Source organism: Camelina sativa, chromosome 11, assembly GCF_000633955.1.
Source record: "Camelina sativa cultivar DH55 chromosome 11, Cs, whole genome shotgun sequence".
In the NCBI taxonomy this organism is placed as follows: domain Eukaryota; kingdom Viridiplantae; phylum Streptophyta; class Magnoliopsida; order Brassicales; family Brassicaceae; genus Camelina; species Camelina sativa.
In genome coordinates, this window is record NC_025695.1 from 3379904 (window position 1) to 3390857 (window position 10954).

Here is a 10954-nt window from a genome sequence, read left to right on the forward strand (position 1 = left end):
TTTTTTTTTTTTTTTTTTGATGAAGAAACGCAGAAGTTGCTTTCAATGAACAAGACGCGTATCGTAAGCCGCTGACCGTAGTTTTGATATTTTACATAAATAAACTCTTTTTCTCACCACGGCTTTATATTTTTACGCGTTTTTTTTTTAATATTATTTTTCTATATTACTCATCGTTTTAAGTCTAATAAATATTCTTTTTCCTGTTTTCTTCCATTAGTTAATAAACTTAATATCATATTTGACGAATGATAATCTTGCTACAAAATTTCTCAATATGAATTCAATCAAAACTTCAACATCTGATAAATATATATGTCAAAATCGGGTTTAACGACCGTTTAGAGCATCTTCAATAGTATCTTATTTTTTGTCTCTATATTCTATTATAAAGTAATTTTTACTACAATAGTACTCTATTTTCAACTCTATAATAGAATTGCTATTTTTTTTTCTAATTTATAGAGAAATTCTATTTTTTCCTCTATAAATAGAGGTGGACTATTTTATTTGCAAAGTAGTACTCTTAATCTTTAACTTCTTTTATTTATGACCAAACTAAATAAAATAAGTATTTTTAAAAACTAATAATATAAATTTAAGTATAAAAATTTATTCTAAAATATTAAGACTACTATTTGCAAAAGATAATTTTATGAAAGTGTTACAAAATTTAAAGTAAAATAAATTAGTTTGTAATTTTTAAAAATAAAAAGTGTTAATTATAAAATAAAAATAGAATATATTGGAAATATTCTTTTAGTGCAAAAAATAGATAAAACCATTGGAGCAAAACTCATTTTTATTATAAAAATACTCTATTATAGAGAGAAACATAGAAAAAACCACACGATGGGACATGGCACATGGGATCTCCACACAAACCACACAATGGATAACTCTATCCACAGTTTCTCAAAGATTCACGACTAGATCGATCAATATTCTACGCACATCACAATTGATAAGTCAAATATAAGACAGCTCTGCTTTGTTATTTTTGCTAGATAGAATCATAGATGGATACCTATGCGGATGATATAAGGCGGCTGAGACTGTAAGGATGGAAGACAAAAACATAAGTCTAGAATGCGTCCTCTCAAATTGAACATCCCAAGCCATAACTTAAAATGGCTTGGGATTATTAAGTTCAGTCTATCTTTGTATACCTTATTAAAGATTATGAATAAAGTTTTCAAGTTTAAGAGAAGATTATAAACCATTTTTTGGTGTAATCTAGAAGAAACTCAAATAAATTATATTATAGGATTTGGCAATTTTCACCCAAATACACCTACCTGTAAAATAGCACTTTGTTGAAATAGTTTTTACATCTCAAGTCACAGATTTCAAAGAATTTGCCTGTACCGCTTATATTGAAATTGACTGGTTCAACCAAGAGGAGAAAATGGACATCTATAAGATTATAGGAAAAGAAATCAACATAGATAGTTACCATGAAATCCTTAGAAAATCACATATGTGAATTGTTTTCGTATACATTTTCTTGCTTAGTCGAGTAACAATTCAAACCAACTTATCTATCGTTTACTTCTATTTCTCTCATACCATTGCTCAAAATCAAATCAGATATAAATGAGAGACTTGTCTAATTTATAATGCAACCTCATTATCATAGAAACTCTGGCTATAAACGCCAATCTATAGTTACAAAGCTTCACATGCTCAAGTATGGACACCTAAAAGAGTCCCATAAAGAGAAAATCTGTTAATCTGTTTCCTCAGATTATCTTCTTTTCCTTTGAGGAAAACCTAGCCCTACATTCCCAGTGTTTCCCACTGCTTGTATCGGTTCAACCAAACCATTTGTATTCTTTCCCAGCGTCTCACCCTGCATTACCATTTCCCCAATTTACCATAATTACGCTGACACCAAATATTATTAACATCAAAACTCAGAAGTGATAAATTCACTTGTTACCTCCTTCCAACCCATGTTTCTCATTATTCTCCTTGCATAACTTCCAGATCCAAATGATAACTCCAATGCTTCTGCTGCAGCATCCTCTTCAGAAGCAGTGTCGGTAACTGAATGCTCGTCCGTGTTATCGCCCACCATTGTTCCTTTTTGACCTGGCCCAACACCATATCCACCATGCAAATTTCTTCTCTCAGCGGCTCTATCTCTGTATGAACAGCTTCTCTGCTGATAAAACAACAACGAGCAAGAATGAAAATCTCACAATAGTAGTTTACTATGGTTCTAATATCACTAAACTGTGCCATCCATATACTCTTAGCAGATTTAAGTTTTTCACTGGAAGCCCCCATACAAAGAGCTTTAGAAAAATGTCTCTGCTAGAGATTGGGCAGAACTTCAAGACGCAGGATGTACACTCTGAAACATAAAATACAAGAATCCAGTCATGAAGGTCGATTTGGAGTACCTCTTCAGTTATATTGACTTGATCTTGTGGCTTCACTGTGAGTTGGCAGTCAGTTTTTTGTTTCACCTTCTGAGCTTTGCTTTCTGCCTCCTGCTATATATTTGGCAGAAGTTCAAGAAACAGGATGTTAACTTCCTTCACAAACTTTCTGAAACGTAAAATATAAGAATTCAGCCATGTAGGTGGATCTGAAGTACCTCTTCAAACATGTCGACTTCACGAGGCTTCGCTGTAAGTTTGCAGTCAGTTTTTGGTTTCACCTTCTTAGCTTTGCGTTTTGTCTCCAGCTAGATATTAGGCAGAGGTTCAAGAAGCAATATGTCAATATCCATCACAGACATTCCGAAACATAGTATACAAGAATTCAGCCAAGAAGGTGTACTTGAAGTACCTCTTCAATCATGTCGACTTCACGATGCTTCAGTTTGGAGTCAGTTTTTGGTTTCACCCTCTTACCTTTGCGTTTTGAATCAGGATTTTGCCATGCAGTTGAAATATCAGGGAATCCCCAATCTTTTGTTGGGTCAGAGGAGTCATACACTGACAAGGATGCAAGGTATTTGGCGCTAGGATTTCGAAGTTTATAGACCTGACCTGAAACATATGATTTGATAATCAATATCGTTTTTTATGATTCCCCAATAAAATACAAAGCACATAAGGTTAGCAAACACCGATCCAGCAAAAAAATAGTTGTTCACACTTCAAAGGAACAAGGCTCCGTTAGAAGGAAAAAGGTAAACCTGTCCTAACTCGCACGAGGTGAAGTCTTGCTTCGCAAATTGGAGCAGTCTTGAGAAGTGTGCCACCAGAAGCCACAGATGGATGAAGGTTGGCAGACCGTCTGACCAGCCTCCCTACTAACCTAACCACCTGTTCATTGTCAGCTAAAGCTTCTTTGGTTTCTGAAACAAGTTTCCAATCCCACAAATCAACAGACGGGATCTCAGGAAGAGTCTTCTCAGGGGATTCGATGACTTGACCATATTGTGCTAACCATCTTTCTTCCTCGCTTAAAGGAGCATCTAGAAATGAAACTATGAGCATTAAAGCTATGAATATGAGCTAAGCAAAGAAAATTATTGAAATAAAGATTCCCTTAAACAACATTACCGGCTAGTTAATCACTCAACAGTTAAGAACAGCTTATGAGAGAACACTACTATACACAACCGAGCAATAAGAATTTATTTAGCTTCATATATCAATAACCATAACCAAGAAAGCCGATATGGAGCAGAATGAAGGCAAATGACAAGGACATAAGGAGATAAAAACCTTCACTGAAGTTGTCTTCCTGTGGATCAAAATCCTCTTCAGGAATCCATTCTCCGTCTTCAAGTTCCTCAGCCTCATCGTCTCCTGGAGAACAAACGCAATTGTAGCTTCTTTCCTAAAATTTCAAACTTGAAGAGCAAATTGATTCCAAAGTTTGCAATTATAAAAGGCTAATAAGCACTATCCCAGGCAAAGACCATTAGCTGACAACATATGATGATCCTGAGTACTTTCCCCTGAAGTCATCTTATAGCTGGAATAACTGGGCTCTTGTTTATAACCAGCCAAATAAAGTTCGATAAGTGCATCTTCCACCCTGATCCAAAGGAAAATATAATAATTCATAGGCCATATGATGAAGAAACATATATAAGTTTGACAATAAAAGATATAATACCTACCATGAGGAAGGGCGTTGAGGATGTTCAGGTTCCTGGTCATTTGAGGACCCTGTTGGATCTTACGAGCAAATAACGTGTCTATCAGTTTATCTATCAATGTATTATAGATGCTATGCAATAATTCACCAGAGCACTACATGTAAACTTACCTGAAGGAGCTTCTCCAGGATTACTCAGTGAAACTTTATACTCACTTTCTACATTCTCAGCCTGATGAAGAGCATACTTTCTGTTTGAGTCATCTTCGGATAGATCACAAGTGACGATATCTACAGGACCACCAGACTCTTCATATTCCAAGGGAACATATTCGCCATTCTCATGCTTGTAGTAACGACCATCCTTGCTACAATAATACCAACCAGCATTTGGATCATGATAAAACCCACTACTGCGATTCACAAAACATGAAGTTAGCATCCAAAAACCAATACAAATTATCAAAAACATTCCTAGGCATGTGCAAGGTGAGCTGTTAGTTAAATTCGAATCAAGCATCAATCTCAATAAAGTATCAGCCTTTTTTCATCACTCCTTAAAACCAAATAGCAGATACACTGCAATATCCTTATATTGTAAGATAATGAAAGATCCAAGCTTTTAAGTAACACAAAGACATCATCAGACCTAAACAGCGAGCCAAGGAAATTAGGCAAATAAAATCCCTAGAGTCGAGCGAGAGAAAAGGAGTAAAATTTGGAAAGAGACGTAGCCTGTGATGGATGTAGAGCTGCGAATCGCTGTCCCAAACATAGGAGTCTTCTTCTTCCTTGGGTTCCTGCTGCAACTCTTTATCGTCGTCGGGCATGAGGACAAAACTTTGCAGGAATCTCAACGACACAACCAACGAAAAGATTAATAAAACCAAAAAGCCCTGGAGGAGGACAATCAAAAAGATCACTACTTTGACGATGATTTAGTAATCCGCTCGTCAAATTTGTTTCAGAAACACGATTTAACTTCTGTTGAAAAGAGGAACGAGAATAGAGTTCGGTGGTGGTGAGCCAAACCGATGAGGAAACCCATGTTTCCGGTCCGAATCCAATTAACGGTTTATCGTTAGAAACCGGAGGGTTCCGGTTTAGGTTTATTAGACCATAGTTGTTAATGTGGCAAATGTGATATTTTCTCAGCTTTGAAATTGATTAATCATCACATCCATTTATTCCCTTAACTTTTGGAACTAAACGAATAGATTTTCTTAATTCCTCTTTTGAACCAAACATCAAAGCTCTTGAATTTCAAAAATTACTAGCTTAGTCTTAGAAACTTTAGTTAGATCAACTAGTATTGAGACCATGTTGGTTCTCCCTTTACTCCCAAACATTTGTGACACATACGTATATGACTATCGAAGTTGTAAGAGTGGAGCATGCACAACATGTGCAAATGCACTGCAATATACATATATATATATATACTAGTATTACGTAATAATGGGAAATTCAAGAAGAATTCTCAAACATACCTCTCGATGAGCTATTCTTAGAGTAGCTGCTAGATCTTTATCTGAGATTTCAGATGCCAGAACATCAATTATCATAGTCTTATCCCTTGTGCACGCATATATCAGATTCAGATCAGTTACGCTAAGCTACATTAAGGTCGAACATAAACGAAAAATAAAAATTACAACAAATAAGAAAAAGAGGCTACAAAATTATAAATTTAGAGAATATATACAGCTTTCTACCTCGGCCATAGTTGGATTGATAATAAACTGTCCACATATCATTCTATTCGGATGAATCCAATGGACCCTTCCTATGGAACATCCGATAGCATGAGCGCTGCAGATGATGCATTAACAACCAATATTGTTGGATCATTCTTTCTGATTACTGTAATTCAGAGCCGAGCAATTATTTACTTTTTTATTGATAGTTGTTTTATAGGTAAATCATGTATGGAAAATTTTATGTTGGAAAATCATAGTCAACTCGTAGTCAAACTTGTGCGGAACATGTTCAAGTATACCAATGCAATCAGTGCATAATACCTTTAAATACAAAACATATAAATTATGATATAAAATAGCAATATAATTAATTTCAATTGTGAGATTGTATTTTCCATACAAATCTATGTCTCTCCACGTGAGAGAACAACATATTAATGTAGCTACTTCAAATAATCAACCTCACATACTTTCGTTTGTTGGATGTGTATAATTTCCAACATTATTACATCAATAAACACCTATCACAAAGAGAAATACAATACGATAATCAATTTACACATTTAAACATATTAAAATAATCAATATTTACACAACTTTAAACGCACCCAACCTTTACTTATTTCTTGATGAGCAAACTTGATAAATTAATCACGAAGATTCATTATTAAAGGAAGATCCGTTTTTTATAACTTAATAATGATTGATGTATAAAACCATTATTTAGTGATGGAATTGTTATGAAGATTAAAGTATGTTTTTTTTGTAATGTTTGTTGTTAGATAATATTATTAATATTTATATACATGTATATATTAATTATAATTATAACGTGTTATTTGTCATATGCTAACCATTATTGGCAAATTCAACCGTTTTGATGATATCAAACATCTCTTATGCTTGATCAATAGGAGAGGTAAAAATTGGAAGGATTGATGAAAATCTTTTTAATAAATCCAACCTATGAGGTAAAAACTAAATTACTCAATGTCATAAATTATTAATTTTTGTTCATATTAATAAATTCAAAATATTATTTTTGCAGCTACAAGCAAGTGATACTAATTTCCTATATGCATGTACAACTACAAAAACTCTAATGATTGATTTACAAGGATGAAATTTCAAGAATTGATTGAGCCAAACCGATGAGATAACCATCTCTCCGTTCCGAATCCAATTACGGTTTATCGTTGTAAAATCGAAGGGTTTCGGTTTACCGTTGACGTGGTGACTGTAAATTGTGATTTGAAAATAAATGACCAATTATTATTTTTGAAGATAGAAACTAACAAAAGAAGAATGATGAATGCCATGACGTGAAGATTTAACTCCCTTTCATGAGGATATCATTCATACGTTTTGTTGTGATTAGAGACATATGTCATTTTCAACGTTAGACAAGAATAATGGAAGACAAAACAAATCTGACTCGTCGGACCTCTCCTCGAGAGACTTTAGTTTTCGATCGGATCTCTACAACTATTGATCTCTTTCTTCTTTAGAAACATTGATTTATCCGAGTTTGTCCTTTTGTGATTGAAACTCAAAACACAATCTGCAACACTATTCATATATTGTTGGCAAAAGATGCAGTTTTGGACTATATAACACGATCTTATAATAATATAATATAACAAGGATTAGAGATTATGTAAGTTAGATTTATAATTTGAAATTATTCGTGTTTCCATATAAACCCAGCGCTGGCTAGTGGCTAGTGGCTGCCAAACTTCATACTCTTACTTTATCTTTTAAGCTTCTTGCATACATTTGATTCTCAAACGACTTATCTTCTTTACAGAAATTTGTATAATTGGCTCTACATAACCCCCCAGATCTTGATTTCTCATCAGCAAAACATGGGAACTTCAAGCAAAGTCTCTAAGCTCCATTTCTTGCTCTTCCTTTTCATGGCTCATGGCCACATGATACCAACTCTGGACATGGCCAAGCTCTTCGCTACCAAAGGAGCTAAATCCACTATCCTCACTACACCTCTCAACTCCAAACTCTTCTTCGAGAAACCCATCAAGTCATTCAACCAAGAGAACCCGGGACTCGAAGATATTTCAATCGAGATCCTTAATTTTCCTTGCACAGAGCTCGGTTTGCCTGAAGGATGCGAGAACAGCGATTTCATCTTCTCCAGCCCTGACCTAGCCAAAGGTGACTTGAGTCAAAAGTTTTTACTTGCAATGAAATATTTCGAAGAGCCACTAGAGAAGGTCCTCGAGACAACGAAACCAGACTGTCTAGTTGGAAACATGTTCTTTCCTTGGGCCACTAAAGTCGCTGAGAAGTTTGGAGTGCCGAGACTTGTGTTCCACGGAACAGGCTGTTTCTCTATATGTGCTTCTCATTGTATAAGGCTTCACAAGCCTTACGAGAATGTAGCGTCGAGCTCTGAGCTCTTTGTGATTCCTGATCTTCCAGGAGATATTGTGATTACAGAGGAACAGGTCATAGAGAAAGAAGAAGAGTCTGTAATGGGGAAATTTATGAAAGGAATAAGAGAATCAGAGAGAGAAAGCTTTGGTGTGTTGGTGAACAGCTTCTATGAGCTTGAACCGGCTTACTCCGATTTCTTAAAGAGCTTTGTGGCCAAAAGAGGGTGGCTTATCGGTCCTCTTTCTTTAGGCAATAGAAAGTTCGAGGAGAAAGCAGGAAGAGGCAAAAAGGCAAGCATTGATGAGCATGAATGTTTGAAATGGCTCGATTCCAAGAAATGTGATTCAGTTGTTTACTTGTCCTTTGGAACCATGTCACGCTTCAATAACGAGCAGCTGACAGAGATTGCAGCTGGGTTGGAAATGTCAGGACATGATTTTGTCTGGGTGGTTAACAAAAATGGGAGCCAAGGTACCATATACATCTCTCTCTCTCTCTTGGTATTCTTTGCAGCTTAATCCTCTGTTTTTTTTGTTGTTTCATACTCTTTTGCATTAATATGTGAATAGGTGAGAAGGAAGAGTGGTTACCAGAGGGATTCGAAGAGAAGACGAAAGGAAAAGGATTGATCATCCGCGGGTGGGCGCCACAAGTGCTGATACTAGACCACCAAGCACTTGGTGGATTTGTGACTCATTGCGGATGGAACTCACTTCTAGAAGGCGTAGCAGCGGGCCTGCCAATGGTGACATGGCCAGTAGGAGCCGAGCAGTTCTACAACGAGAAATTGGTGACACAAGTGTTGAAAACAGGAGTGAGTGTAGGAGTGAAGAAGTTGATGCAAGTCGTTGGAGACTTCATTCGCAGAGAGAAAGTGGAGAGAGCAGTAAAAGAAATGATGGTTGGAGAAGAGAGGAGAAAATGTGCAAAAGAGTTGGCGAAAATGGCTAAAAACGCGGTGAAAGAAGGAGGATCTTCAGATATTGAGTTGAATAGGTTGATGGAAGAGCTTAAGTTGGTTAAATTGCAAAAAGGTAAGGAAAAATAAATGAAAAGCTGAATGTATTGAAAGTTAAGGAACAATGTTTTTGTAATTCTGTTGGTTTGAGTTACATAAAAATTAGTACAAACTAAAATTGTAGTTGTTCATTCAAGTTTACGAAGTTGGGTACCATTGGTAAACGAATGTGAAGTTAGGTTCTTGAGGCATGAGGACACAAACCCAACAATAGTTCCGTTTTCTAGTTCTGTTATGACAAAGAACAAGAGAACCGCAAGGACTCCACTTAGATTTGGTACACACCAACATCAATTTCTAACTTTTCTTTTTAAAATTAAAACAAGGAATTTTAATTACAGGCATTTTATATTGATTATCATCAAACTATCTGTTACAAATAAGTTTTGCATTACCAACCCCAATAGTAATTTGTTTTTCTTTTTTTAATTTTTCCATTGAATTCTGCAGTTCGTTTTATACTGGATTCTAGAGGTCTAAAGGTTTTTTTTTTGGTTTCGTTATCTCGATCAGTCACATGGCTCACATTGATAAAAAGGGACAAAACACAGAGTACGTCTTAAGTCTCAAAAGTCTAAAAGACGAATTAATATTACACAATTTAAAAATTTATGTGAGAGGTAGAATATGATGTTTGATGAAGAATTTATGCTACAATTTATAGAGAAATTTGTGGTAACAATATATCATTAGTATCATGGGAGGTTTTCAGTTTTTTTTTTGTTTTTTGGGGTCAAATATCATAGGAAATAGTTATGGTTACATTTCAAAGAAGAAATATGACATAGATTTTCTTTGTGTTTTTTTCTTATTTTTTGTAAAAAGTTACATTAAAAAGTGTATTAATATTTTGAAAGTTTTTTTTAATTTTTTTTGTCAAACCTCATGGGAGTTATATTTAAAGAATTAATATGCAATAAATTGTGATAATTGTTATTATTAAATAAAAACAAAGTGACTATGGTTTTATATTTTGTCTTAAATATAGATATGATAATTGTTATTATTAAATAAAAACAAAGTGATTATGATTTAATATTTTGTCTTAAATATAGATATAAATAAGATAATGTATGTCATATAAATTCAGTTGAAAAAAATACACTAAAAATATTAAAGAGAAAATGACAAATGTCTCAAAAAGAGAACCTTATTTTAGTATCATACCACAATAACCTATAGTGAGTGATTATCATTATCTTAGTCAATTAGTTTCACTTTTTGTCCGTAAAAAAAAGTTCAAAATAATTACTTCTCAAAAGTGATTTACAAGTTACAAAGATTTTGGTTCCAAAGGACCTAGAAAACTGATCCTAAATAGTGACGTATGTAAACACGTAAGAAACCATTATATATACCCAAAATAGTCCCACCCATGATCCAAAGCTTCCTTCCATGTGGATTTTATGCTATATGTATAAAACATCACTTCAAGATCTCTCATTTCACATAATATATAAGCTTTCTTTAGTTTCTGAGAACATCTCATTTTCTTTTCGACCAAAGTCAAACATGGGTAGTGATCATTCTCCTCGTAAGCTCCATGTTATGTTCTTCCCTTTCATGGCTCATGGCCATATGATACCAACTGTAGACATGGCTAAGCTTTTCTCTAGCAGAGGAGCCAAATCCACAATCCTTACCACACCTCTCAACGCCAAGATCCTCCAAAAACCAATCGACGCTTTCAAGAACCTGAATCCGGGTCTCGAAATCGACATCCAGATCTTCGACTTCCCTTGCGTGCAGCTCGGGTTACCAGAAGGATGCGAAAACA

At 34.9% G+C, this 10954-nt stretch overlaps 2 protein-coding genes and 1 pseudogene across 7 annotated transcripts; 2 read left to right on the forward strand and 1 right to left on the reverse strand.

The window, feature by feature from the left end:
* On the reverse strand, positions 1453–5048 carry LOC104721392. 6 transcript variants are annotated; one of them, XM_010439363.2, is made up of 11 exons: positions 4801–5048; positions 4237–4478; positions 4088–4145; positions 3884–4002; positions 3687–3770; positions 3152–3433; positions 2800–3002; positions 2606–2695; positions 2409–2501; positions 1943–2164; positions 1453–1852 (listed from the first exon to the last, which is right to left on the reverse strand). In XM_010439363.2, the coding sequence occupies exons 1-11, from the start codon at positions 4893–4895 to the stop codon at positions 1748–1750; spliced, it is 1593 nt and encodes a 530-aa protein (XP_010437665.1). In that variant the 5' UTR covers positions 4896–5048; the 3' UTR covers positions 1453–1747. The 6 variants fall into 6 exon arrangements, with proteins under 6 accessions (XP_010437665.1, XP_010437664.1, XP_010437663.1 ...); XM_010439362.2 differs by having other exon boundaries at positions 1943–2167; XM_010439361.1 differs by having other exon boundaries at positions 1943–2167; positions 2409–2498; positions 4237–4889.
* On the forward strand, positions 7519–9272 carry LOC104721391 (UDP-glycosyltransferase 73B1-like). The gene is made up of 2 exons (XM_010439360.2): positions 7519–8630; positions 8729–9272. Exons 1-2 carry the CDS (start codon positions 7631–7633, stop codon positions 9205–9207), a joined length of 1479 nt encoding a protein of 492 aa, XP_010437662.1. The 5' UTR covers positions 7519–7630; the 3' UTR covers positions 9208–9272.
* Positions 10646–10954, forward strand: part of LOC104727451 — a 3677-nt pseudogene continuing 3368 nt past the window's right edge.

Bases quoted from the DNA above. Each gene is read 5' to 3' on its own strand.
- LOC104721392 (XM_019232725.1), bottom strand. From the start codon at position 4,585: ATGCTTGATTCGAATTTAACTAACAGCTCACCTTGCACATGCCTAGGA. The intron at 3,771-3,883 runs GTCTTTGCCTGG...TTTGTTCTCCAG, and splicing joins TCATATGTTGTCAGCTAATG to GAGACGATGAGGCTGAGGAA. The intron at 3,434-3,686 runs GTTTTTATCTCC...TTTCATTTCTAG, and splicing joins GGAAGACAACTTCAGTGAAG to ATGCTCCTTTAAGCGAGGAA.
- LOC104721391 (XM_010439360.2), top strand. From the start codon at position 7,631: ATGGGAACTTCAAGCAAAGTCTCTAAGCTCCATTTCTTGCTCTTCCTT. The intron at 8,631-8,728 runs GTACCATATACA...ATATGTGAATAG, and splicing joins TAACAAAAATGGGAGCCAAG to GTGAGAAGGAAGAGTGGTTA.